This window comes from Nannospalax galili, unplaced genomic scaffold (assembly GCF_000622305.1).
Source record: "Nannospalax galili isolate Female #2095 unplaced genomic scaffold, S.galili_v1.0 scaffold110, whole genome shotgun sequence".
Taxonomy (NCBI): domain Eukaryota; kingdom Metazoa; phylum Chordata; class Mammalia; order Rodentia; family Spalacidae; genus Nannospalax; species Nannospalax galili.
In genome coordinates this window covers 132,343-159,580 of record NW_008328707.1, presented here as the reverse complement: position 1 = coordinate 159,580, position 27,238 = coordinate 132,343, and the positions used below count along the sequence as shown (strand labels likewise).

The following is a 27,238-nucleotide window of genomic DNA, read 5'->3' as shown; positions in this document are numbered from 1 at the left end:
CAAAATGTACAGTACTATACAGAAAAGTGCATTGTCACGACAGATTAACAAAACGTTGTTTTATCTTCCAGGACTGTAAAAGCATCCCCTTTCTTTTCACCTCAGAGAGGAGGGAATGTAATGATAAGAGCCAGTACAGAGCACAGGGACAGGATGGCAGGCAGCAGCGTGAGTGGGGCATGATGGGAGGGATGGGATGACAGGAGAGTCACTGCGGGGTCAGAAAGGCACGGTCACGTCTATGAGGAAAATGAGACAGTCTGAGAGTTGACAGGGATGCAAGACACACATGACCAAGCACGGAGGCACAGGAAGATGAGGATGGGTGAAGAGACTGGGGTCTAGTGAAGGAAGTTTCACAACACTCAGGTGGGCAGCAGGGACTGAGGGAGTGGGCGGGGCTTAGAGTGGATAACAGTACAAGGGCAAGGCTACACTCCTCTAAAATAGAAAGGCACTTTCACATGTACATACTACAGATGTACATTGACACAATTAGGTAACAGTCACAAGCAGGAAGCTACCAGTACTGCAACTGACCAAACTGACAGGAAAGGACAATACTGATTTAATTACGTGGGCAGGAGTTACCTTTATGAACGCAGGGAAACAGCAGTCTCTCCTGTTACACAGCCACTTACTCTATTTTAAATATCTATAATAACCATCACACTACACATTGAACTTGGATGAATGCTCTAAAGGGGGCATTCACAAATGCACGGTTTATATATTTTTCTTTTACTAGTTTCTAAGATAAGCATTATGGAACCCAGTACAATTATTTAAACATACAAAATTCCCTACGTAATTTAAAGATACAGGTACCCATTTCGATTATGCCACAGAGACTTTTTTTTTTGTTGTTAAATAAAGAAAGCATACTAGAGTAAGTGAAAGCTCAACTTCGGGCTTGCTTTACTACTTATAAAGTCGTCATCCTGTATTAATTACGTCTGATGCTCCAGCCCAGCTGGAGCTTGTGGGTGTGGAGAGAGCGCTCAGCTCAGGCGGTGGTCTGAAATAGGGGGCTCTGTTTGCACACAGATAGAGCCTTCAGTTCTAGGCCCTCTGTGTCCCAGGGTCTCAGGGGTGGATAACAGAAAGAGGGCATCCCAAATGCAATTCCTGCATGCATGGTCTCTTCCTGCTATGGTCAGGAATAAGCAGAACCATAATTTGAAGTCTCAGTGGACCTGCAGGCTCTTTACGATGGGATTTCAGAGGTCCTATCAGATTATGGTGCTTTCAGTTTTCAGACTTCAGTGGCTGTGCCCTTCCTAAATGCTAACACCACCACCATCAATCCACCGTCTATTTTCTTTTAATTAAATTATAAAGCCAATGGCAAATGTATAAAGACAGAAAACTCAAAAGACACCGTCTGACTATTGGGAGTTCTATGTCCACTGGTAATTATTCATGACTAAGTGGGACCTTTCTATGAATTATTCCATGGATGGCTCACAGGGCACCAAATTCAGATTCTGTTGTGTGGACACATGTTAAACTGTTCAACAATGGTGTTGATGTGGAACAAGAACAAAGGTTTTGCAAAGTGCCCTCAGCAGTTTGAAAATTTATGCAATACTCATCAGAAAATGTACACTAAATTCCCTTCTAACAATCCACTCATCATATTCTCAATCCAAACTAAAGGGCTTTGTAAATCTATGCCAGGGTCTACACGTGGGTCACGAACATAGTTGCATCAGCTGTGAATGCACATTGTTGTATAGGTGGGGTCAGGTAATCTTTGCAGACCATAACTTGCTTATCATCAAGTGATCCTAAACTGTACATGGAGTCTGTTAAGATCTTAGATTTGGGAAGGGACAAAGCATTCAGGACTTATTTTCCTCTCTGTTTCCTCATGCTTTCCTGCTGTGGGCTGCACCTGTGGCCTAAATGAGGCTGTGCACCAGGTGAACCTTCTCAGCTGCTGCAGTTTTTAATGAGTTTTACTGACAGTTATTAGGATCCTTAGTGCAGGAGGCACCTGGTCTTTCCCTGTAAACTTTTCTATTCCTGACTCAAAGGGTGCCAAGGTCAGTTGAATCACTACACGAAGGAAGGACAGGTGAGTAGAGAACTTCCTTGGAGGCCACACCCTTTCCTTTCAGCTGAGTGACAAAAATAAGCCTGGAAGTGACAACAGGAGCCGGAGAGAAGGTGGAGATGGGAGAGTAAAGGAGGGCGTGGCAGGCGCTGCTTCCCTAGGGAACCCACAGCTGTGGCTCCAAGGCTCTACAACAGCATGTCCTTTGTCATCCAAGGCAGCAGAGTCCTGATCCTGGGGACAGGAAGGCCTAGATGGACACACCAAAGCTAGCAGACACTATGGAGGATTCTTGGAAAACTGTCTGAAGGAAGTATCATGTAGATTTGAAAAGCTCAAGTAAAAGCTTAAAAAAGGCATTTATAAAAAATTTTAAGACACCATTGCCTTCTTATGCCTTCTGTTGGCATCTTCCATCAAAGAAGGATAAAACGGTTTTAAGAATCATTATTTTTTAAAAGCCGGGGTGTCATTTAGGAAATATTAAACTTCAAGGAAACTATGGTTTGAAAGGGTCAGTGTTATTCAAAGCTCAATTCTGTCTGGGTCTCCAAGGTTTCTTCTTTTTACAAATATTTTATTATTTTTATTTTATGTGTATGAGTGTACTGACTGCATGTAAGTGTACCATGTGTGTGCAGTGCCCATAGAGGTCAGAAGAGGGTGTTGGATCCCCTGGAACTGGAGTGACAGACGGTGTGTTAGCTGCCATGTGGGCACTGGGAATCAAACCCGGGCCCTCTGTAAGAGTGTGTTCTTAACTGCTGAGTCCAAGGTTCTTTTTCAAAATGGCCTATGAGAATAGTTCTGAAAATTGAGCTTTAAAACTTTACCAGGATGTCTTTAATCCCAACACTTGGGAGGCAGAAGCAGGTGGACCGCTGGACCGCTGTGTGATTGAGGCCAACCTGGTCTACATAGCAAGTTCCAGGCCAGCTGGGGCTACGGGGATATCTTGTTTCAAAAAACCAAAACCCAAACTGAACTTTACCAGGAAATACATAGGATGGGGGAACTCTTCAATTCGTTTATGAAATTAGGCTTTAGCAAGCAACCTCCAGAAGAGTGACTTTGAAAGGTGGTATTATTTCATTAATCTATCTCTGCAACAGAATGATTAGATTGGCAAACTGAGGTAGAGATCAAAGTCATGATCTGATTCATTTTTGCATGAATTAGTCTGACCTGGGCCACTCTTAGGTGGGCATGTGACTGGCTGCCAGTTTGAAACCAAACCTAGATGGTGATTGATGGTAGTCAAAAGGGGTTTATTCTGAGGCATCCATTTTTCATTAGGAAGTTCAACGATAATGTAGACAGAATGTTCATTGGTCTATAGATACCAGCTGCTGTTGTTAGGAAAAAGGTGATTTGTACCTTGTAAAAACAATTGCATTCAGAATAATATTGGGGGTGGGGGCTGGGATATAGTTCAGGGGTAGAATGTGTGCTTAGCATGCAGGAGGCCCTAGATTGAATCCCCAGTACCTAAACAGACAAACAAACAAATCTGATATTTTTTTTAAGAGAGAGGAGAAATACAGTAAAAATATGTGATAAAGAAAAATCACCTATGTACTAAAATGCCAGGGCAAGAGGGTCCCTAATTGAGCCCATTTAACTATATTACTTATGTAGAGATCACATGCAAAAATAAAAACGTCAAACACAAACAGGACAAGAAAAGAAGTCATGATTCTGAGGTACAAAACTCGGAAGAATCCTGGCACCATGAGGTCGTCTTCCCACAGTGGCCTGGCATGGCCCTCACTCAGGTACCACAGCCAGATCTGGTTTGGCTCAAAGAGAGGCGTGAACAGCAGAGCTGGGGTTTCAAACTTGGTATCATTAGGCCTTTGTGGCACAGATAAAGGAAGCAAGATAATTTAGTCAGAACACAGGTGAACCAAGGATTCCTGCCTTGTTTGCTTTTTCCATTGCCATGAAGGAGAGCATAGGGAAGGTGGAAATATTCTCTAGGCTGTAATTGAACAACATGTTGGCAGGAGTTTATGATGGAACTAGAAGGTCCTGAAAATAAGACTGCTCTAGTCCTTTGTGAATGCAGGGGATGGACCTGGAAATCTCTGGGGTCTGATCAAGCTCTTGGATGGAGTGATGTCAACAGCTTTGGACACAGTATCTCCCTTCTCTTTCCCAGGTTCAGTTCAAGCAAGAACTGAGTTTCTTCTGTCTTCTTCCACTGAGTCTTAAACCTGGACCCAGGGAAATGACTTCTATGGAAGGGGCCACCATTCAACCCATTTAAGTCGTGGCTGAAGATCCCATTGGAGCCTCCCCCTGTGACCACTGCAAGTCTTTAACAGGTGCTGGACACACACTCTGGATGGAGTCAGAGGTGCTCACTGTCAGCTACTAGGAAACCTTTCAGCTATTCACCCACTTGTCACAGACCAACACTGGTGGTTCCAGGAAGACCTGGAACTTGGATTCTCTATTCCAGGATACTCCCCTGGGCTACACTAAATCTGAAGCACTGTACAGTGCGGGGCGGTGGTGTTGCCTTCATTACAATTGGTGCAGCATTGGCTCTTCAAGTAAGTTTAAGTATTTCTATTGTCTTTAAAATGACATATGTCCAGTTATTTAAAAAATTACAAAATACAAATGCCCATGTTAATTTAGCTAGTCCCAGACATCATTACATTCGACAACATAGAAAAGCCAGAAGATCTCCAGTCATAAGCGCAAAACTAAGGAACATCATGGATCACTGACCCTTGTCACTGATCCACTGTTTGTTTTAGATCACCTCCCTTCATGACCTTGCTCAGCTGGTTTTTACATTGTGCAAGACTTGTCTGTTGGGCCCTGGGAAGGTGCAGTGGGTCCTATGGTGGGGTTTGTTTTTGGAAGAACAGCAGGTTTTGGCCTAAGGGCTGGAGGCTTCAGCTGCACGCCCATTCTGGGTGCCACCACAGGCTTGAAAGTGCTCATAGTGTCACTGGAGGAGCTGGTGCTGCGTCGGATCTGAGGTTCTGAGCTCCTGAGGGCAGCGTTGTGCAGCGGGCTGAGAGATTCTGTGGAAGTGGCGGGGGTGGGAGAATTTTTCACTTGTTCCAAGGTATCCAGCACCACGTCGGGGGCATGCTTTGCTGTGCTCTGTCTTTCTAGTTCACGGAGTTCGTTCAAAGCAGTGTTCATGGTCTCTTCGATATCCTATTGAAAAATAATCAGAAAGAATAGGCTGACAATTATAGAAACCTCTACATTGCAGTTCAGAGCAAAGAAGAAGAGTATGAATATTTGAACTTTACAGTTTGCAGACTATCTAAACATGTTACCTTGTGCATTTAGAGTCGGAGTCTAAATGATCTGGGGACCAAGAAGCGATGGCACAGAGAGCCAAAGATTAAATACTTGTAATTCTGAGGTACTAGACAGCCTATTGAAGGTCTCTATCTTGTGTAATACAGAATTCTCTTTTGTGTATGTATGTGTGTGCATGCACACACAGGTGTGTACTTGTGTGTATGTATACATGGACGCCAGAGGTCAACATAGTGTTACTCATCAGGCACTGTCCACTTTGCTTTTTGAGAGTCTCTCGCTTTCTTGGAACTCATTGATTAAGCTAGTCTGGCTGGCCTGCAATTCCCAGGGAGCTGTCTGCCCTCTGCCTCCCCCACATGAGGGTTAAGTGCACACCCATCATGTGCAGAAAGCACTTTATCTACTGCACTATCTCTCTAGTCCCTCTCCGGACATTAATAAAAGTGAAAGCTCTGGCCACATGTGGTGGTGCACAGGTTCAATTCCAGCATTCGGGAGGTAGAGGCAGGTGGATCTCTGTGAATTCAAGGCTGGCCAGGTCTACAAGAAACCAAACAACCGCCACTACCACCACCACAACAAAACCCACACCTGAAAACTGTTTATTATAACCAGAATATAACTCTTAAAGTTGTAAAAATAAACCAGTAAATTATACATATTTATGGGGTTCTGTGATATTTTATACACACACACATAATTAGAGTAGGTTTTGAAGTCTATACATGACCTCATATCACTTCTTTGTGCTGGGAACATTCAAATTACTTTCTAATAGGTATTTTAATATATATATATATATATATATACGTAAATACTGGTTATTTTACAGAGCGGTAGAAGTTATTTCTCAATCCAGCTGAATTACCTGTACCTCTTAACTGTCCTCCCTCCAAACACCCTGCCCTTTCCTAGCCTTTGTGGTAACTATGAGTTTTATACTTTCATGTGTTCTCATAATGGTAGTTATTTCTGTTTCACATCTAGATGTAGGCCCCCTCTTACGCATTTCTTAAGTGCAGGGCTAGGAGTGATTCCATTTTTGCTTGTCTTCCCTTATTTCTCCTTCATTTCTGAATGACATCTTAGTTTGTCTGGAAGCATTTTTTCTTTCACATTTAAAAATTTCGAGGGGCTGCAGAGATGGCTCAGTGGTTAAGGGCACTGGCTGCTCTTGCAGAAGAACTAGGTTTGAATTCTAGCAGCCAAATGGCAGCTAACAACTGTCTAAAACTCCAGTTCCAGGGGAATCTGATGTCCTTTTCTGACCTCTGGCACTGCATGACACCGGGGCACTTACCTACATGCAGGCAATACACTCATACACATAAAATAAAAATAATAAATAAAATACTAAAAACAAGTAAATAAAAAAAAGTCTAAATACAGAATTCTAGTTTCTCCAGGCTTACAAGGTTCTGCTGAGAAACCTACTTTAGTCTCATGACTCCTTCATATGTGATTTGATTTTATTCTCTTGGTGCTTTCAGAGATCTCTTTGTGTTTGACTTTTGAGCCCTTGACTATAATGTGCTTTAGAGAAGACTTCTTTGGCCTGAGGTTAGTTGGGGGGTCTTTGAACTTTATGGATTTGGATTTCAGTACTTCTCTCAAAACTCAGAAGTTTTCATCTATTATTTTATCAAGTGTGCTTTCTGTGCTTTTATGTTTTTTCTTTCTGGAGTTCCATTTATGATACTCCACAGGTCTCATGGACTTCTCCCACTCTCTATTTACTGTTTGATTCTTTTACTTTGATTGGGTTAATTCAAAAGATCCTTAAGTCCTGGAATTCATTCTTCAGGTTCACTCAGTCCTGTGTTGTGGCTCTCAATTGTATTGCTTTTTTATTCTACTTACTGAGTTTTTTAGCTGGAAGATTATTGTTGTTGTTCTTTTTCATGATTTCTATCTGTTGATTTCATCATTCAGATCATGAATGGTTCCATTATTTCCCTGAATTGTTTGTAGCCTCCTGGATCTCACTTAGCGTCTTTGTGATCATTATTTTGAATTTGTTTTCAGGCATTCTGTGAATTTCCTTTTTGTTGGGGTCTGCTCTTAGGGTGCTATAGTGTTCCTATTCTTTCTATATATTATTGGTTCCTGTGTTGATATTTGCACATCTAGTGCAACAGTCACCTTTTCAAATTTCCCACAGTTGTCTATTTTATTTTATTTGTATGAATGTATTGTCTGCATGCATGTAAGTGCATCCATGTCATGCAATGCTTGTGGAAGCCAGAAGAGGGCGCTGAATCCTCTGGAACTAGAGTTACAGACAGTTGTTAGCTGCCGTAGGTGCTGGGGTTCGAACCTGTGTCCTCTGGAAGAGCAGCCAGTGCTCTTAACTACTGAGCCATCTCTCCAGCCACTGGTTGGTTTTTTGAGACAAGGTGTCACTGAGTAGCTCTGGCTGGCCTGAAACTGGCTATGTAGACCAAACTAGCCTCTAACTCACAGAGATCCTCCTGCCTGTGCCTCCTGAGTGCTGGGATTAAGAGCATTATGCCCAGCTCATAAAAAGTTTATATATATATGTGTGTGTATGTGTGTGTATGAGTGTATGCCTGCATAGGTAAGCATATTACATGGGTGCAGTGCTCATGGAGGTCAGAAGAGGGTGTCAGAATATCTGGAACTGGAGTTACAGATGGTTGTTAGCTGCCATGTAGATGCTGGATCCAAACCTGAGTCCTAACCACTGGGTCATCCTTCCAGTCCCACCTTTTAAAATTTTAAAGAATTTTTTTTTTCTTCAGAGAGGCTTTTGGCTATGGATGAGTGTTAGGGTTTTGGCTGGGTATGTTAGATAGTATATTAGATGCATGGTCCTGTGTGCTATCTTCATTATAATCTTTATCAGTGATGTCTGTGATTGCATCATTGGTCTAGGCTTTGGGTGTCTGTGACTGCAGTGGTATGACACAGTTTTGCTGGGGGTGGGGCCACCACCTGGCTTATCACTGGGACAGTGTGGAAGTAAGCAGGTGCTGGGGGCTGTAGCAGCATGGCAGGCTTCTTGGTAGGCAGGGCTGTCTCCTGGCTCTTATGCCTGGCTCTCACACTGCAGGCTAGCTGCGTGCAATGGATTCACAGGGAATCAGGCCTGTGCCTGGATGTCGGCTGGGCCACTGTAGTATATGTGTGTGTGTTAGAGCCTGTGTGTGTGTGGCAGGCTTGTGGGGGCATCAGGGCTGCTGCCTGGATAATTACTGGGTGAAATGCAACCCCATTTGCTCTGCCACCTGTGTGTCCACTGCCCCTCTGTGCAATCCTACTTTCTGTGTGGGCATCAAAGCTCAGCATGAGTTTGGAAGTTGAGATCTTGGCCTTTCTGTTGGGCCTAGGCTCTGAGCAGTCAGGTTTAGTGCTGCAGCCACTCAAGTGAGCATGGAAGATGACATCAGAAAAATTGAAAGGGAGACACTGCATGGTCACCAGCCCCTAGAGGAGCAAACACTCCAACAGTGGGTCCAGTTCTAAGATGGTGCTGTGTCATAGCAGCCTAGGTCAGGGAGAGTAGATAGTGGATTCCTGCCCTTGTGGCTGTACAGCCTTGTGAACTCTGGGCAATTCACACTGTGTTGGGCCTGTGAGGACTGTGGGGGTCCCCTGTGCAGACATCTGCATAGTGATGAGGACTTCCAGAGGTCTTTAGCTTATTTGCCCATGGGAAATCCATTGAGTGTTGAATCCACTCTGGGGCATGGGAGGCAGAGTGGGAGAGGCGGGGTGCCTCGCTCTCCTGTCTATGGTGCTATCTTGGCTTTTCATGTCTGCAGGATCATGCCACTTCCCTGTGAGCACTTCAGTACACTTCCTTAGTCACACCACTTGGATGGATAACAGTTGTTTATTCTTTATTGTGGTCCTTTTGTTGGTGGCAGGGATAAGCGACAGACGGCTCTATTTTATCTCCTTTCTCATATCACTTTTATCTCTTTGATATTGTGACAACTGTGAGAATCATTTCTCATGCTTAAATAAATAAACAAACAAACAAATAAATAAATGGAAGGTTTAAAGGAGGGAATCTCATGTATATGTGCCTAATAAAAAAAAAGCTATGCACAGAAGACTGCCAGATCTCCAACCCTGAACAAAGTCCACTGCAATCTTTTATAAAAAAATATTTCTGTAAGGACATCCTCCCAGCAACTGTCCAACCTTAGATGGATGCCAGGCTTATTTATTAGTCCTTGTAGCCAAGCATTACTCTTTCAAAATAATGCAATCCTCCCAATTTCACCTTTAAAATGCCTCTCTACCTCACCTTCTTTGAATTTGCTTCCAGTTTACGACAGCATATATTCTCAAGCAGTGTGCTGCCATTCCTAAATAAACACCATCATTCTTTGAAGAATGTCTCTTTGATTGTCACGTAGATCGACAATATATAAACATGAAATACTTTCTGCATGGTGTCAAATTCTGTAAGAGTGCAACTACCATATGAATCATTCTTTGCTTTGATTAGAATTGTGTGACCAAGGGCTGTCTATTCTTTTGAAAAAAATTCACATCTCTAGTAGGAATATCTTTCATGGAGTATATAAGATAACCAAATTAAATTAATATTCCCATGTCAATATGCATTTTAAACTAATGAACTGATGGAAATTCTACATGTACGTGAAAACATTTTACTCTTCTCTTGTCTTCTGTATAGTTAATTCATATTCATATAAAGAACAAGTTCTAGTGCTCTACAACATGGTAACTGGTTTATATTTTAGAAATAGAAGAAGGAATTAAAGGATGCAAACACAGAGAAATGGTAAGTGTCTAAGGAAGCTGTAACGCTGACCACTCTTTAATACTGGCTTGATTATTATATGGTGCATCCTATAAATATGTGAAGCTATTGTGTAAATAAAAAGAAAAAAGTTACAGATGGGAATATATTTAATTATTTAAATATTGATGTCTTTTTATTTATCCTTTGTTAAAAAGCTTTATGTTTTTCAAATTAGATATATCATTGATCTATTTCTGATGGGGAAGGGCAAACTACAGAAATTTATTTCAAAGGATGAAGAACTGAAGGATGGATAGAGAACACGTGGAGTACATATTCTAGATGGAAAATGGAGTATCATTCAGAATTTAAAAGAAACGGAATCTTGCCACATGCTACAATGTGTATGCACCTTGAGGACATTCTGCTCTATGGATCAAGACAGTCAGAAAAATCTATAACTATGGTGTGATTTCATGTATATGAGGGATGTGAAGAAGTCTAATTCATAGAAGCAGAAAGAAGGGTTGTGGTTGCCAGGGGCTATAGGAAGGCAAAATTGGGAATTATTTAATGAGTGTCAGTTTTGTGAAGTTCTGGAAAGCTTTCACAAGAATGTGAATATTCTTACTGAACTATCTATATTTAAAAGATGGTTAAGATAGGAAAATTGATTTTTTCCAGCCAGAAATTTAAAAAAGGTACTGAGTGTTGAGATGGGGTGAAACCCTGCCCTGTTCTGGCTGAAATTCCTCTTCTCCACTTCCCCAGGACATCTTTCCCTGCACGTGGACCTGAATCCTCACCCCCACTCCCCCAGCTGCCTTCCATGTCCTTTTCTCACACAGATTTTCGAGCACTTTGTAAAGCGGCTGTTGTTCAGCCTTTTCATCTAGAGAGTGTATCCCAGGTCCTTGGATACAGTCAATGTTCAGTGTTTTGCTAAATGAATAAGCCAAGATACAATATTACAGTCTCCAATAATGAATAAACCAAACGTGATGATCATTGATAAGTGTTGTTTCCTTGAAATTTCCTTCCGGGCTTCCACTGATTTGTGACTAAAAGGACTTGCATGTTTTTGTATGAGCAGCACAATGGCATGCTTACTTGTCCTCCTGGGAAACTCTGAAGATGGGCGAGGGAAGCCGATTTTCCAGGGTGACATCACTTTTCAAACAATTGCTTTCATATGTGATTTCCTTTACTGTTAAAAATGTGGATTTTTTAAAGGAAGTATTTGCCCCAGATACAATGTGTGGACACTGGTTTATCTGTTGACTTTTCTGCTTATAATTTACAATAAAATGATTTCCTGATTCTGGGAATGAAAGTGTTAAACAGACTTTGCCTTTCTACCCTCAAGCTCCTAAATCTCTGTCTAACCTAAATCACATTTCACTGGCTTATTGCAACAATGATGTTAGAGGTTTCTCAAATCATTAAGTTCAGCTACAGTCAAATGTAACTGATTCTAAATAGGTCTCAAAGGGCCCTGCATAACACTCTAAATAGAAAAGCCCAAAAGGTCAAAAGCCCTTTTGATTTTTGCTGAGAAATCGCTATATACTTAAAATTCATTTAATTGTTTTAAAATGCATTAAAGTACTCATTCAATCTAATTTGCTATCTAAAATTCTTTACCATTAGGACTCTCAAAATTGTCTGGGAATCTGTCCTATGAAGGCAGGTTTCCAGCGGTACTTTTTATTGTGAATAATCCGTTGATAATTCCTCGTATGTTCCATTCATCTCTCACTCACTCTCTTTTTGATCTGTTTAGGTAGCTTTAAAGATTCAGAGATAGCTGGAGGATGCTTTAGACTACCCAAATGTCCAGCACTAAATCTAGTTACTTCCTCTGTTGCTGGCTATAAACACATTTTCTGACATGCTATGCTGTAAAGAGAACCAGAGGGCTGAATGGCAGACTAATGGGAAAATTCATTAATACTGTTTTACTCTGCTGTCAATTCTGATCGTTAGAGATAAACTACAGAGCCCCTCTCTGTAGTCAGTGTTGGGAGGAGGAGACATGGTGTTGGAGAGCACAGGAGCCAGTAGGACTGTTCTTCAGATGGCAAACCATTATTGATCACGTTATTTGACTAAATGGCACCTTTGGTACTATTTTTCCTTTCCTGGGATTTCTATACTGCTCTCTGCATCTGTCTGTGTTGTTAGCTTTAGATTGTACTGAGGATCTGCTGCCTCTTCTTCCTTATTCTTCCTTTTCAGTATTTTCCTGGCTATTCACCAGTGATGGGTTCAAACGTCCTGGTTCCTTCATTTCTGCCACATCTCTGTTTAAATCAGTATGAACCTAATATACTTGGCCTCTTCCAGGAACAAATGAATGTTCTGAAGAGATTCATAGCCAAGCTTTAAATCAGAGACTGAATTTCCTTTGTCTTCTTTAGTTATTTCTGTATGGAAACACAGTTATAGATTATAAATCCTCCATTTTATAAATCCTTCATGACACCTAGATACTTAAAATGCAACATTTCATTAAAATCATTATACCTGAGCAATTGTTTCTGGGTCCAGCGGCTTGTGGTCATTGAAGCCTGTGTACTGCCCTGATGATGTGGACCTCCTGATGGGAGGGCTGTCAATCTTCTTGAGGGAATCATGCCGGCTGATGTTGGTCAGGCTGCCATGGCCTGGCCGGCGCCTCCTCTCAGGACTGTCGTTGTTGAGGCCACGGTTCTGCATCAGACCCCGGGGGTGACTGGCTAGGTTTGGCGACCCCAAATCAACTGAGGAATTGGAAAGAGCATGTGGGGGATGAAGGGGACAGTGGCTGTCACTGGTCCTGCCAGGACGTCTTCCTGGAGGGGGTGGCTCTCCTCTTTTTCTTTGTCTAGACATTCACAGAAAAAAAAAGAAAACAGAGGCACTTATCACACTGGGTAATACTGTGAGGCTGTGGGAATGAGGGCTCCGCATAGCTCCTGGAGAAGGGGAGGAGCCCCTGGAGAAGGGGAGGTTAGGAGGTGAGGACCACATAGCACTCACCTGGCTAAGTAGCTGTCAGAATGACGGTCAGTTGGAGAGTTCATGTCCTTGGATGAAGACTTGTCTTCAGTGACTGGCCCACTGCTGGCCTCACTGTCAGCTTTCTGGCTCAGAGTATCTGAAAATGTATCATCCCTGGAGCAATGACAAGCAAGAGTGAGGGTCTTGGGATGAAAGGGAGCAAGACTCAGGGGTGGCATTTACCTAAGTTTTTATTAATGTGGCTTTTCATTATAAACACAATGCAATTCTGTTATAGGTAAATTGGAAATTTCACATATGTAAAATGAATGACACAATAATACAGTACCCAGAAGCAATTATGGCTGGAATTGCAGGAAATATCTTTCACTGCTTCTCTCCTGTCTAGAATACATTATCTATGAAGGTGTGTATGTACATGTTCAGTATTTATAGTACAGATAATGAATCTCTCTATGTTTAGGTAGTTTAGATATACACAGCTCATGTTTATATAGAAAATCGTTCTTGGAGTCTCATATACACATTTTATTATTTCTAAAATTATGCTGCATTATTAAATATTTATATTCACTTTATATGGCATTTCTCTTTTTCCCTGGAAAGTCACTCTGAAGTTGGTAATGAATTGTAAAATAGAATACTCAGAAAATAGGGATTATACTGTATATATTATTGTGTGACCTGTTTCTTTCACTATTACAACTATTCTTACATGTCCTTAAATATTTTTGAAAATTTTAGCACTCTCATCAGCAAAACTAAAACAGCAACAAGATCTTAGAAGTGATTCCTTTCAACTATGAGCTAGCAGCCTCCCTCTTGAGAATGGAGAAGAAGAGCTGGCTATTTTTGGAATTACCACTGTAACCCTAACTTTTAAAGTCACTCTCTGCAGAGGTTATCTTTCTAAGAAAGCTTCAGAAGATGACTCCTGACTCCCACTAGCTGTTGTTCTAACTCTCTTGATCCAGGATTGATCTTGATTGGGAAATGAATACTTGTTGGTTCTGAACTGTTAGCAAGCTGGTCTTGAATCTGCTTTGTAGCCAAGGATGGCCTTGAACTCCTGAGCCTCCTTCCTGTATAGTGCTGGGATGATAGGTGTGACTACCACACCTGATGTATGCAGTGCCGTAGACTGCACTGTATTATACCAGTTTAGCCACACCCCAGTCCCATCCTGACTTTTTTAGTACAATATGTAGAATGTATTACCAATTTAAGAGTAGACATTCAAGGAAAGAGAAGTGTGCTATACACAATGTATAAATGATTAATTTACCATTAACGCCACTAGGAAGGTGGAAAACTGTGCCCAGCTCAGTTTCATCTCTGCAACCTCTTCTGCTCTTTAATTTATAATGCTGAAGTCAATTTAAGAACAGTAGCTAGGGGACAGTGGCTGTATCTCAGGGGCTGAGCATTTGCCTAACATAAGGCCCTGGGTTCAATTTCCAGAACTACAAAAGAAACACCTTCCCTTGCCCACCCCACAAGAAACCCCCAACCCTCCTGTAACTGGAATCCTCAGGCAGGTGAAAAGTTGGGATTACTCACATGTCCTGCACCACTATATACTGGTGAGGCACAAGCCCATCAATCCCATTGTGCCGGCCTTCCCACCAGTCCTCAGAGGCTCGGTGATACAGCAGCAGGGAGGCACCTTTCTTGAAGGATAGCTCTCTAGCTGACCGCCCGACATAGTCAAACTTGGCTATTGCTTCGATTGGTTCACATTCTAAAAAAACACAGGGACAGGGATGTCAGGAAGGCACAAGACACTCTCTGAAGGTCTACTTGAGGCTTTAATAGACAGGCTGTACAAAAGCAATAAACAAATTGTCAAAGCAGGGGGAAATAAGAGGCACTTAAAAGAGAGAAAAACATCATCTGGCTAGCATCAGTTTTCTAGACAAAGAAAAACTGAACATTAGATATTAATGTCCTCGTTCTCTTGTTAGAGATTCTATGACAGTCTACTACAAAATATTCTAATTTTGCAATATAATGTATAAAATCTCTCTGTGAATTGTAATATCCTCCACTGTTGCTCCAATATTATTTTGACATTGATGGAGTGTCCTTGCAACATGTTAATACCATTTATAACAGAAAAGTCACTCTTCCAGAAAACATACTTTATTAGTTTTTTAAAAATCACATAAAATCAGTCCGCTGAGTATTATCTGAAGGCTTTTACTTTCCTCACTGGCTTTCTTGGTACTGTCACATCTTCACATCAACATCGAAACTAGTAAAAGCAGTTGCTCTCACTTCAGTAAATATTTTAGATTTAATCATGAAACACGTATAACTTAGAACACCCAGCACCCAAATTGAAAGGTCATATTAAAAAACTGTGTTTATTAAGGACCAAGAGATATCGATAGGAAAGGCAGTGAGCAAGTGAGTAAAAAGAGGTCAGATCTCAGAAGCATATTGATACCCCATTCATATAGCATTGTTTGAACAACGTAATTATAGAGATGGGGAATAGATCAGTGGCTGCCAGGGGCTGTGGTGGGTGAGGTGATGGAGGAAGCGGCTATGGCTCCCGAGGGTAGCACAGGGGATCCTTGTAATGGCGCTTTTCTTTATCTTGCATGTGACTGTGGGCACACGAATCTGTGTATGTGATAAAACTGTACAGAACTCAGTAAACCATACAGGTGAGTGCATGTGAAATGTGAATATAGAAATGGAATATATCAACACAATTTCCTGGTTGTGATAATGTATTATAGTTATGTAAGATATTATCACTGAGGGAATTGTGAGAAGGGTATACAGGATCTCCGCATTGTGTCCTATAATTGCATACAGATCTACAGTGATCTTAAAAACAAAACTAAAGTGGGGAGGGATGGAGGGATGGAGGCAGGGAGGGAGGGAGGAAGGGAGAGAAGAAAAGGGATTAAACTTTGGGTCTAGAACAAGAATTCCACTCTGATTTCATTGTGATCAAATACGGAAGGGAAGAAAGAGGGCAAGCTAACTTAATAACCACTAGAAGGGGGCGTCTGAGATTTTAGCCCTACTGCAGAAAGTGCTCTCTATTCAAGGCCTCATGAGCTTCCCTCCTCTCTTCCACCCTCATTCCCATCCCTGTTATTAAACACAGCTAATGAACAATAAACAGGAAGAAAAAGGGCAACGGGTGTACACTTACAGAACTATGTCTACACAATCAATAGTACCTCCTTTGCTAAAATCTGGGCATTAATTCATTTCAAAATACTCCAGATTATGTGCACATGGGACAGAGTAGGAGCCGCCAGTCTCTCAACAGTTCTTCAGGAAAATGCTTTCTATTTCCCTTGGTTGAAAACATCTGTTCACTTAAGGGAATTCACTTAGGAATTCTTCCTCAGGGTTACTGCAGTAATTGTTGAACTTATGTGTAGTAATCGTATGAGAAAATTTTGTATAAATTCGAAATTCTCTGGGGTGTATAAAGTAAAAGCATAAAAATCAACACACATTCTGAAAAACTTTAAATGAAGGGCCTGTATAAATTTCATCAAAGCATTTTAGAGACAAAGAAAAGTGCCTCATCTTTTTGCTAGCGGGTAATGTTTGAGGTAAATATTATTCACACTGCCGTACCATGACCCTAGAACCTGAATGGAAAAAGTGAGAGAGTAATTTCCAGAACAACAGTTTAATCATTTTAGCAATTAAATAAAACTTTCAGATCATGTATTGATGTATTGGTTTGATGTGAAATGTCTCTCTCAGGCTCATGGTTTAAGAGTCCTCAGTTGGGCATTGTTTTGGGGTATTATACAACCTTTTAGACATGGGGTGTAGCTGGCAGATGTGGAGCTGTAAAGGGCAGAGCTAGAGAGTTACAGCTAGACCAGGCTCTAGCCCAGATTCTCTGCTTCTTGACTACCAGTGTGTAACCAGTAACCGTCCACCCGTCACTCCTGCTGCCACAGCCATGGCTACCATGCCTTCCCCACCATGATGGGCTGTATCCCCTGAACTGAATAAGCCTCTTCTCTCTAAAGTTGCTTCTGTTAGTTACTCTGTGAATACACCACCTAAAATCACATTTTATTAAAACATAAGTGATGGTTCTATTAAATATTGACAGATCTGTTTCACAGAAGAGGGGATATAGCTTTACACTTAAGCTGAATGATTTATTTTTTTGTGTCTGTTCTGAATTACCAGATAAAAGACTCCTGGTTGGTTTGAGATGACAGGGTACTGAATTTTATACTCCAATTCTCCCTGGAGGACAGAAAAATACATGTGCATGGACTTGAAACCATGCTAATTTATTAAAAATAACTTCATGACACAGAATTTGCAAATCTCTGTATGAATACACCCATATATTTATATTTGATTGACTAAAAAACTTAAAAGGTATCACCTGAGGACACGGTGTGTAATCTACATACACCGTGTCAAGGAGGAACAAAGAATCATGATGCTCTTTAGTGCATCAATGTTACACTATTAATGCTGGCCAAAGGCTATCTAAGACAACAGTATTTTGTAATTTCAAAACCATGACTTGTGATCATTACCTCCTTTTATCATTGTTTTTTTCAAACAACAAGCAACAGAATTATCAGACTTGAGAATTTTACTGAAATGTGGGCAGATTATGCAAGAATGACCACATGAATCAGAAAGACATTTTACTGGTAATCCCAGTATATCAACGAGTAATTCTGAGCAATTTCATTATTTTGAGTCTTTATACTCCCCTGGGAGCCATTTCACAGGCAAGTGTCAATCAATAAGCTATTTACACACGTCTTAGCCTAGGCATTGCATGGCAAATCGATCTCAGGGCATGGCGCAACATGGCCCTTTCATACGTTGAGCCTTATGGTCCTTTGGGGTCCGGTAGAGACGTCATAGAATGCTGACTTCAATAACAATACTAGAAAGGGTATAACACTGTCACTTAGTGCTCCTGACAGGCTGTGATAACTGTGCAGAAGGGAAGACGAGCTGCTACCCTGCCTGCCTGGTGCTATCAAATCTTGTTCCCACTCCTATAATTTTAGTATGATGTAATAATGTTGTGCTTTCCCTTGGGGACTTTATTATCCCTGAGACCTTTCCTCCTGGATATGGTATCTACTGCTCTTGCACAGGATGGTTTTTTGGTCTTTCTAGTGATACTCTGATAAAGAAGAAGAAATATAATATCTGACAATCAAAAAGTCAACCAATATTACAATTAATTTAGTTACAGAACTTTGGAGGGTGGCTGTGGGCAAGAATATGTCCTTTGTGAGCAGTGCTTTTCTTTCCAGAAAAAAATCAAGTGATCATGATCAAAATGAGATCTAATATAGAACACTCAACAACGCTTTTCTCTTATAGTCAAGAGGTAAACACGGGGTAGATGTCGTGAAGGCAAGACTGATATTTGGAAGAGAAATGGCTAGGGCTTTACCTAGGCTCTTTTTCCATGGAGGAAAGCAAAGGGAACACTAAGAAGACAGCAGAGAAAGAGGAATGAACTGGAGAGAACCAGAGGAACCCCAGACAAAGAAAAGGATGAGGATGGAGGTAGGGCTCAGAGACTTTCAAAAGCATCATAGAAATACAAGCTCTTGCTTTAAATAATGACTGCTAATTGAAGTCTGGAAAATGTCAATACACCTTACTTTTAAAGACATGAGGAAACTTTTTAGCAGGTAGTGGACACTAAGTACTCTCCTTCTAACTCTCCTTCTAAAAGCAATGAAAAGTGATAGGTTTTTAAAAATAACTTTTAGATGACATTAATAAGCTATTGAGACAGGAAGATGCACTAAAAGGCAAAAGACAAACTGGGAACTAAAAGGCCCCTAGAGCATTGGGTCACCAGTCAGATTTGGCTTTGAGGGCATTTCCCTAGCTTTTCTTACCCCCTACCCCAACAGGAGATCAAGTCGAGGGCTTGCTTGGTACGGATAATCTGCATCCTTGTCTCTTTCCAAAAGAGGTGCACACTTTGTGTCCCGGTGAACCGCAATGAATATTCTAGAAGTTTCTAGAACACGTCTGTTTTCTAGACCCAACCTCCATCTTCCATATCCTTTCATACCCTGTAACCATCTCACATGCTCTATAGATCTGTACTACTTTCTGAAGGAAATGATCTGTGTCCCACTTTGGAGTGCATTATCTCTGAGAATCCTTGGTGACCTCTTGTTCTCAGGCTGGCGTGAGAGTTTGCACTTTAAATTCATAAGACCAGTCCATATGAAAAGCCTCAAGCTGAAAATGGAAAGCTGTCTTAGGCTTTTGTGCTCAGGGAAAAGACTTTGACTTTTTATAGGAGCCTATTTTCAAGTGACACTAAAGTTCTAAGAATATGTAAAAAATTTATAAGCACACTGGAAAATAACACTCAAGAGTGGGGGCCAGAACGTGTATTAGAATTATTAGACGTAACTTGAAACAGTGGAAAGGACTGATGTTATGAGTAAAGATCAAGAAACTGTAAAAGATGATCAAGCAGCAAATAGCAAAGCACACCAAATAGAATGTATAGGAATAAAGAAGTGAGACGTTCAATGGACAAGAGAACAGAAGAATCTGCATACAGCTAAAGAGAAAACGTACCGTACATATGAAAAAAGGAAAACGTGGCCGTGCATGTTGGTGTATACCAACTACCCCAGGACTTGGGAGGTGGAGCAAGGGGACTGTGCGTTTGTATATACCAACTACCCCAGGACTTGGGAGGTGGAGCAAGGGGACTGTGCGTTTGTATATACCAACTACCCCAGGACTTGGGAGGTGGAGCAAGGGGACTGTGCGTTTGTATATACCAACTACCCCAGGACTTCGGAGGTGGAGCAAGGGGACTGTGCGTTTGTAGCCAGCCTGTGCTACGCAGTAAGACCCTGTCTCAAAAACCCAAATGCTGGGGACGTAGCTGAGTGGTTGAGTACTTCAGAGTCTAACACACAAGGCACTGCATTCAGTCCCCAGCACCACAAAAATGTGCTAAAAAATTAATGTTAAGCATTAAAATTTAAAAGTTAAAACTGATCTTTTAAGAGAAATATCAAAGTTAATTTGGAGTATAATATAGATATAAATAGTATAGGTATCAATTCTCTCCATATTAACATATGTAAAATCAGCATAACTGCAATTCAAATCCCAAGAGGGTTTTAAAGATTTTGAAAAATAGTTTTTCTAAGCATTTAAAACTGAGTCTAAAGTTTAACTGGAATTACAAAGGGTCAAGAACTGTTAAGAGGTTCAAAGCTAGAGGTCTTGCTTCAGATTTTATAAAGGTATCAAATTAAGACAGTGGTAGGGACACATAGGCCACTGGGAAGAACTGAATGTATGGAGAGACTTTACACATAGGAGACGCTTCGTTTATAACAAAATGTGAAACAGTGGACAAAGGACAGTTCATGCTGGGACAATCTTCCAGCTATGAATCCATATGGAGGAAAAGTAAATGACCCCTACCTCATATGATAACCTCCAAAGAAAGAGTAAGAACCGAGTGAAAAACCAAACTTGAAAGAGTTTAAAAGAGAATACAGGGCCACAGCAGACATACAAATGGCCAACATCAGTAATCACTAGGCATATGCAAATGAAAATCACAATGACAAAGACAAATGTCAAGGACATGGAGAAACTGAAACTCTTGAATTTGTTGCAAATGGTACATACAAGTGTTATGGGAAATGGTATGGGAGCTCCAAAAAAAAAAAAAAAAAAATTAAAAAGAACTGTTATGTGATCCAGAAATTCAGTTACTTATCCAAAAGAACTGGCGTCAGAATCACAAAGACATATCACAGCCCTATGGAAATTCCCTGCAGCCCTTGTTACCACAGGGAAGAGGGGGAAACAACCTACATTCCCAGAGGTGGAGGAAGAGGTAAAGAGAATGTGAAACACACTCACAGTGGGATGCTGTTCAGATTTTTTTAAAAAAGCAAGTTCTCCAACATGGAGGAACCAAAAGACATTTTGCTAAATGAAATGAGCTACTGCGTGGGTCCACTTACATGAAGTGTCTAAAACAGTCCATTTCATAGCCCCAAAGGGTGATATGAGGTAGTCAAGGGGCCAGAAAGAGGGAATAAAGGAATAAACAGGAATAAAGTTTCAGCCAGGTAAGGTGAATAAGCTCTAGAGCTCTGGTGTGTAAACCTGGATTATGATCACAAATTGATGAAGAGGGTAGATCTGTTAAGGAAAGAATAGGGGAACTGGGGGTGGCGGCAGGAAGGGAGGAGAGAGGGAGGGGACAGAAGGATGGGATGGGGAGGATGATTTTCATAGCACATGAAAAGATAAACCAGAGCAGGAGGAGGTATTTTCAAAACACATACCCAATTCTTACATCTCACATAAGAAAAAAACTAAAGTCAAGCTGAAATACACTAAGCCAAACCAAAGAAGACCGGAAACTCTACTGTTAAGAAAAACAACAACTTGTCTTATAGCAGCACAGTGCAGGACATACCATCTTCACTGGTGTGGGGCTCCGTACCAGCATCTTGGTCCACTTCCTCCAATGTACCGTGCTCACTGTATGGGCTGTCGCTGAGGAGTGGAAATGCAAATGCACATGAAACCAAAGTGGAGAGATTATTTTAAAATAGACCACTGCTGTGCAAGCATGAAGACCTCAGTTTGAGTCTCCAGCGCCCATGTAACGAGCTGGGTGTGGTTGTGTAACCTGTAACCCTAGCACTGAGGGGAGCAGAAACGGGAGGATAGCTGGGGCTTGCTGGCTGCCAGCCTAGCTCCAGGGTCAGTGAGAGACTCTGCATCAAGTGAATAAGGCAGAGAGTGATATAGCACAGGAAACCTGACATCTTAGACACACACACACACACACACACACACACACACACACACACCCCACAAGCCCCTCATAAATGGTTTCCATAGAAACACTATTTATAAGCAGAAAAATGTTTAAGTCCATGTCATTGACTGCAAGACCTATACAGGCTTTTGTCCTGCTTGGAAAGGGTAGCAGCCACAGTGTCCTCAAATATAACACATCAGATAATGCTCAGCAGATAGCCACATACTGTGTCTTTTGTACAGTGAATAAGATAGCAGCGCTTACTGATGCAGCCCTAGTCCTTAGGGAATCCTGACCATGCCTCTGACACTGGCCTTAATGCAAATGAGACTATGAAAATGAAATTATACCTCAGTAGGGCAGAGTTTGCTCACTTACCTTCCCAGAAGAAAACTTTAGTCAGTACCTTGCATCTAAGTATTCAAGTAAATATTTCCAAATAGAGTTCCATGTGTAAAGCTGGTGGGTATACCACAGAACTCTAGCATGCTTCATTCCTAATTTTGAAAGCAGCACTCTGGCAATAGTCAACACTTGGTTTTCTTAACCGTCCATAGTATGTATGACTCAAGTGAAAAAAAAATTTTTTTTTAATTATTTTTTTTTATCTTCTAGGCACTTTTTCATTCTACTCAGTGTTGTGTAAAGAAATGGGACTAAGCAGCATCCTGAGTCAGGTGCAGAGTAAGGGCTGTAGATATGTCTCTTTCTAGCTGTGTCTGTGTCCCAGATACCCAGGAAGTTTCTAGGGTAGACAGGAAGGCTTTGACTGGGAAGACTCCTATGACTTGGAATCAGATGGATCTGGTGTTATGGTCCCACAGGGTCCCCTAAAGTTCACGTGTTGGAAACTGAATCCCCAAATTCGCATTTGATGCCCTCTCCCTTGTTAGAGAAGAGAAGGCCCTCACCAGAAGTCTCAAAATGAGACCTTTCAGTCTCCAGAACTATGAGAAGCAAATTTCTCTTCTTTCTAAATTACCCAGTCTGTGGCATTCTGTCACAGCAACAGAAAATGAGCTGAGATACCTGGGCTGCTTTCAGTTACTATTAAATACTAATACTGATATTAAATACTAATTGTTGGGTAGCTTATTGGCCTCTCTTAACTTATTTGGTATGATGTTCTTGATAAATAAATGATGTGCACTGACTAGTTATCACATCAGAGAGGCTCAAGCACTTGGAGGTTCCTTTGTTGTATATGATTTCTAGGAAAATGGTCAAAACTCACAAATCAAATAGTGAGCATGAACATTTAAAGATTTCTGCCTTTTGAAATTATTAGTTGACCACAGTTCCCCCTTTCTCTCCCCTCCACATTTGTGTACTTGGCTGGAAAGTGATAAGTGAAAAAAATATTTATTCTCAAAATATACTACAATATAAATTTGCTCATAATGACTCATTACTATGACTGGTCAGAGTAATATTTACTTGTAAGAGTGAAAAATAAGTGAGAAGAATAATGTATTTGATTGACAGGGCTTCTGTAAAAAGAGAATTAAAATACTTGACATGGAATCAAAACTATCTGATTAGGCTAGGGACACAGATAGGGGCAGAGCACTTGCCAAGCACGTAAGGTTTGGAGTTTGACCTCTGGCACTGAAAAACAAAACCCCAAATAAAACTTCTCTAATTAAGAATGAAAATGAAGCCAGGTGTGGTGGTACATGCCTGTAGCCCCAACATTTGGGAGGCAGAGGCAGGCCTGGTCTACATAGTGAGTTAGAGGCCAGCTGGGGCTACAGGGAAACCCTGTTTCAAAAAAGACCAAAAAAAGGATGAAAATGAAGTATGTTAATTCAGGAATAAAAATAAATATAGTCCTTTATAATAGCAAAACCTTTATTTTACAAGGACCCAGATAGGGTAGATCTAAAAAAAGAAAAGAGAAGATAAAGCTGAACTTCCATTATAAAAAGTTAGTGTTGGGCCAGGTGTGGTGGTACATGCCTTTAATTCCAGCATTCGGGAGGGGAGGCAGCGGTAGGTAGATCTCTGAGGTAGATCCTAGGCCATCCTGTTCTACATAGCAAGTTTAAGGGCAGTGGGGGCTACATAGGGATACCCTGTCTCAAAAAACAAAACAAAGAAAACAAACAAACAAAAAAGTCAGTGCTGCCATGGATCTCACTATTCTAGCAAATGCTACTCTTGATATATGTTTTTCCTTTTTAAAACTTAGAAGCATTGGTAGCTTATGGGAAGCTCATTTATTTGTGTGTGTGTGTGTGTGTGTGTGTGTGTGAGTGTGTGGTGTGTGTATGGTGTAGTATACATATGTGTGTACACATGTGTGTGTGTGCAGATAGGCTTGCCCATATGTGGACATGTGGAGGCTGGAGGCTGACATTGGTGTTTTCTTTTCTTGTTCTCCATGTTCTCCAACTTCTTCTCTTGTTCTCTACGGTCTCTCTAATTGAACTGGGAGTCAGAAAGCTCCCTGGAATCTCCTGTCTCTTCTCCCCAGTGCTGAAGTTATAGACATGCACTGTTGGACCTGGCCTTTACGTGGGTGCTGGGGATCCGAAGTCAGGTCCTCCTCTTTGAGCAGCAAGCACACTGTGTACTGAGCTACCTCCCTAATCCTTGGCAATTCATTTCTGTAATTCAGTTGCTACATCCCTAAGTTATTTTCAGTACAGGGAGGAATACAGTTCTTAAACTTACCAGTAGTCATCCCCAGCCATACATTTCTCATAAACAGGGCCATCCAGTTCTTTAGCATCTGGGAAAATAATCTCATGGTGGATGATGATGGTCTTCACAATTTCATTCACATGAGCCTGGCAAGACACTTGATCCTGTATTTCCGGGACAGGCATCAATGTGGGGCCGAAGCAAATGGCCAAGTTATAAGGGTCCATCATGTTCTCATCGCTGTACTGTGAAAGACTGAGAGGGGCAACAGGGGCATTGTAAAGGAAGGAATGGGAGAGAGGAAAGAACAGTTAGCAAGATACTTGATATCTTGAATTAACTTAAAAATCATGCGTCTATCTGTGTATGGGTATGTGCATATGAGTGCAGGTGCCCTCGGAGGCCAGGAGAGGGTGTTGGAGCTAGAGTTACAGCTAGTTGTGAGCCACCTGACTAGGGTGCTGGAACTGAACTCAGGTCCTCTGGAAGAGCAGTCTTAACCTCTGAGCCGTCTCTCCTGCCCTGATGCTTCATAGTTTGAAAACCTGGGTTAAACTATTTTGTTTTAAATCCTTAGAGGAAAAAAATGGTATTATATTGCACTTAAAGCTGACTCAACAAATTCCAAGCAAAACCAAATGACTATGACCAACTGGGTAGTAAATGAAAGGGAACACAAGTCCTCTTTGTATAAGCAAGGGTTTAATATAACATCAGCCTCGGTAGAGAACAGGATCAAGTAGACCAAGTTCATTTGTAAATACTACAGTGAGGCTCATAAATGTAGCTCAAGCAAATAGGGGCTAGATAGTACAATTTCCATAAAGTTTTATGGATATGTCTTTACATTTGTCCTCCCATTAAAAAAAATCTTCAATGTCACCCCCGCCCCAAATCCTGAATAAACCGAGACAAAAACAAAGCATCTTTTCTTTGTAACTACTATGAGGAAGGTTTCTAATCTGCTTGTGTGTGCTCGCCACCACTAGGTGACAACCCATGCCACAAGAGGTACTGAGAGAACACGGCAAGGGAAGAAAACCCTTCGTCCTCTTTCTCCACTATGGCAGGAAAATTTTGAGGGTGATTTCAGCTGCCCAGTACTAATTTCTAAACTCAGTGTCATAGGCATTTACAAAACACACGTGACTCAAACTGGGCCAGCTCTTTACCACCACGCCTCTAACGACACAAGCAGCTTGCTATTCTGGGGAGAGTTCTGAAGCCTTATCTCTCAGTGTATAGAATGTCGGTCTCCAAAGGAAGTGTAAAATCCAAGCGAACAGATGACAAGTGGAAGGAGAAAAAGGAGACGCAACTACCTTTGTGAGCTGGTGACAGACACAAAGGACCCAGATACCACCTGACACAGTACTGCAGCTGTTAATGGAAATGAGACAGTCTAAGAGGTAGAAATGCAATGGTTTAGTCTCCACAGCTAACATATGTCCTTCCCTCCGGCCATTTCTCAAATAACAATCTTTTAAAAAAGGGTCACAATGACTGTAGGCGATCGAGTCACAGATCACCTTGAAACAGGGATCAGGGGGAAAAGCGAGATTCAGAATAAGAATGGTTCCATCTTCAAAAGTCACAAACTCAGTGGGAAGCGTCATGCTTAATCTTTCAGGTCTTTATTTTAGTTCTGGCTCAAAGAGCAAAAACTTGATTTAAAAAATGTGATCTCCAAGTTTTGATATTACAACAGGAAATCTCAGTTAATGTCTCTTTTCAAAATCCTTGTTTCATGCATCTTGACTAGAAGTGGGGCCCTGTCTTTCTGTGAAGGCAGGTGAAGGCATCTTTGGGTAGCGCCCCTGGAGGCAGTGCCAGTTGTGATTCATGGGCATTTACCAGTCTTTTGAGTTTCATGAGTTATAGTCAGGCTTGGAGAGCTTACTTAGTTAACAGATTGCTTTCCTAGCCCGTTGTGGGTCACTGGTTCACAGTGGGTTTTGTTCAGGTATGTTAGGAAAACACCATAGGTACAGCATGTGAGGGCCAGGGTTGGGGGAGGGGAAGCATGCTATTAAAGGCAAAGACAAGGCCTTGGGTCCTGATGACTGCCTGGGTGGCTAAGCATTTAAATGTACAAATGAACAGTGCGTATTTAAACTAGATATACTGCATACCCATCTTTTTAGATAGCATTTCTGTCCAGTGACTTCAGTCCAGTTGGGTTCCTTCTGTCATTTGGGATGCCTTGAGTACCCTACAGTGAGTAGTAGACCCTCATTTTGTTGTCCTTGCAAGCAAGTCCCTAACTGTATGATCCTTGGCTCTGGTGGTCTACCTCAGGGGGCCAGATTTTAGGGCTGGTTAGCAGGGTTCTAATAAGTTTCTGTGGCTTCTGAGAATGCAGACCTCCAGTGAAACAGAGAAGAAAATATCCCAATTCGAGGAAGGGAGGATCCATACCAGAATGGTAAGGCATGACTGCAAGCTCACTCAATGTTGACTTTCTCTGGAATACTGGATTTCCAGCTGCTTAACTGAAATGTTGTATAGTAAGAAAATAGGACCTGGGAAAGGTTCTTACAACAGAGCCCAAATATCAGGAAGTAACAGAAGTGAAAATCAAGTTGTCTATGTTAAAAGGGTAAAGCTTCTTTGGAAAAGAACATAGTAGCCTTTAAGATTATTATTATATTGTATTAGAGAATGTGTAACAAATATTTTC

At 41.4% G+C, this 27,238-nt stretch overlaps 2 protein-coding genes across 6 annotated transcripts in view; one reads left to right on the top strand and one right to left on the bottom strand.

Moving 5' to 3' along the window:
• Positions 1-4,357, top strand: part of CUNH12orf66 (chromosome unknown C12orf66 homolog) — a 61,302-nt gene extending 56,945 nt beyond the window's left edge. Inside the window, exon 6 of one of the 2 annotated variants that reach the window (XM_008828978.3) lies at positions 4,221-4,357. Coding sequence is in view for 1 of the 2 variants with exons in the window: in XM_029561489.1 (XP_029417349.1) it covers positions 4,221-4,273 (53 nt within the window). In the remaining variant the exon portion in view is untranslated. The remainder of the gene's footprint in view (positions 1-4,220) is intronic. The other variant, XM_029561489.1, reaches the window with a different exon arrangement.
• Srgap1 (SLIT-ROBO Rho GTPase activating protein 1) overlaps positions 867-27,238 on the bottom strand; it is a 115,510-nt gene continuing 89,138 nt past the window's right edge. For all 4 annotated transcript variants that reach the window (XM_029561474.1, XM_029561477.1, XM_029561476.1 and 1 more), the window contains 6 exons: positions 24,589-24,813; positions 21,562-21,641; positions 14,658-14,838; positions 13,116-13,250; positions 12,621-12,960; positions 867-5,239 (listed from right to left, as the gene is read on the bottom strand). In XM_029561474.1, the coding sequence (XP_029417334.1) occupies positions 4,862-5,239; positions 12,621-12,960; positions 13,116-13,250; positions 14,658-14,838; positions 21,562-21,641; positions 24,589-24,813 (1,339 nt within the window). In that variant the 3' untranslated portion in view covers positions 867-4,861. The remainder of the gene's footprint in view (positions 5,240-12,620; positions 12,961-13,115; positions 13,251-14,657; positions 14,839-21,561; positions 21,642-24,588; positions 24,814-27,238) is intronic.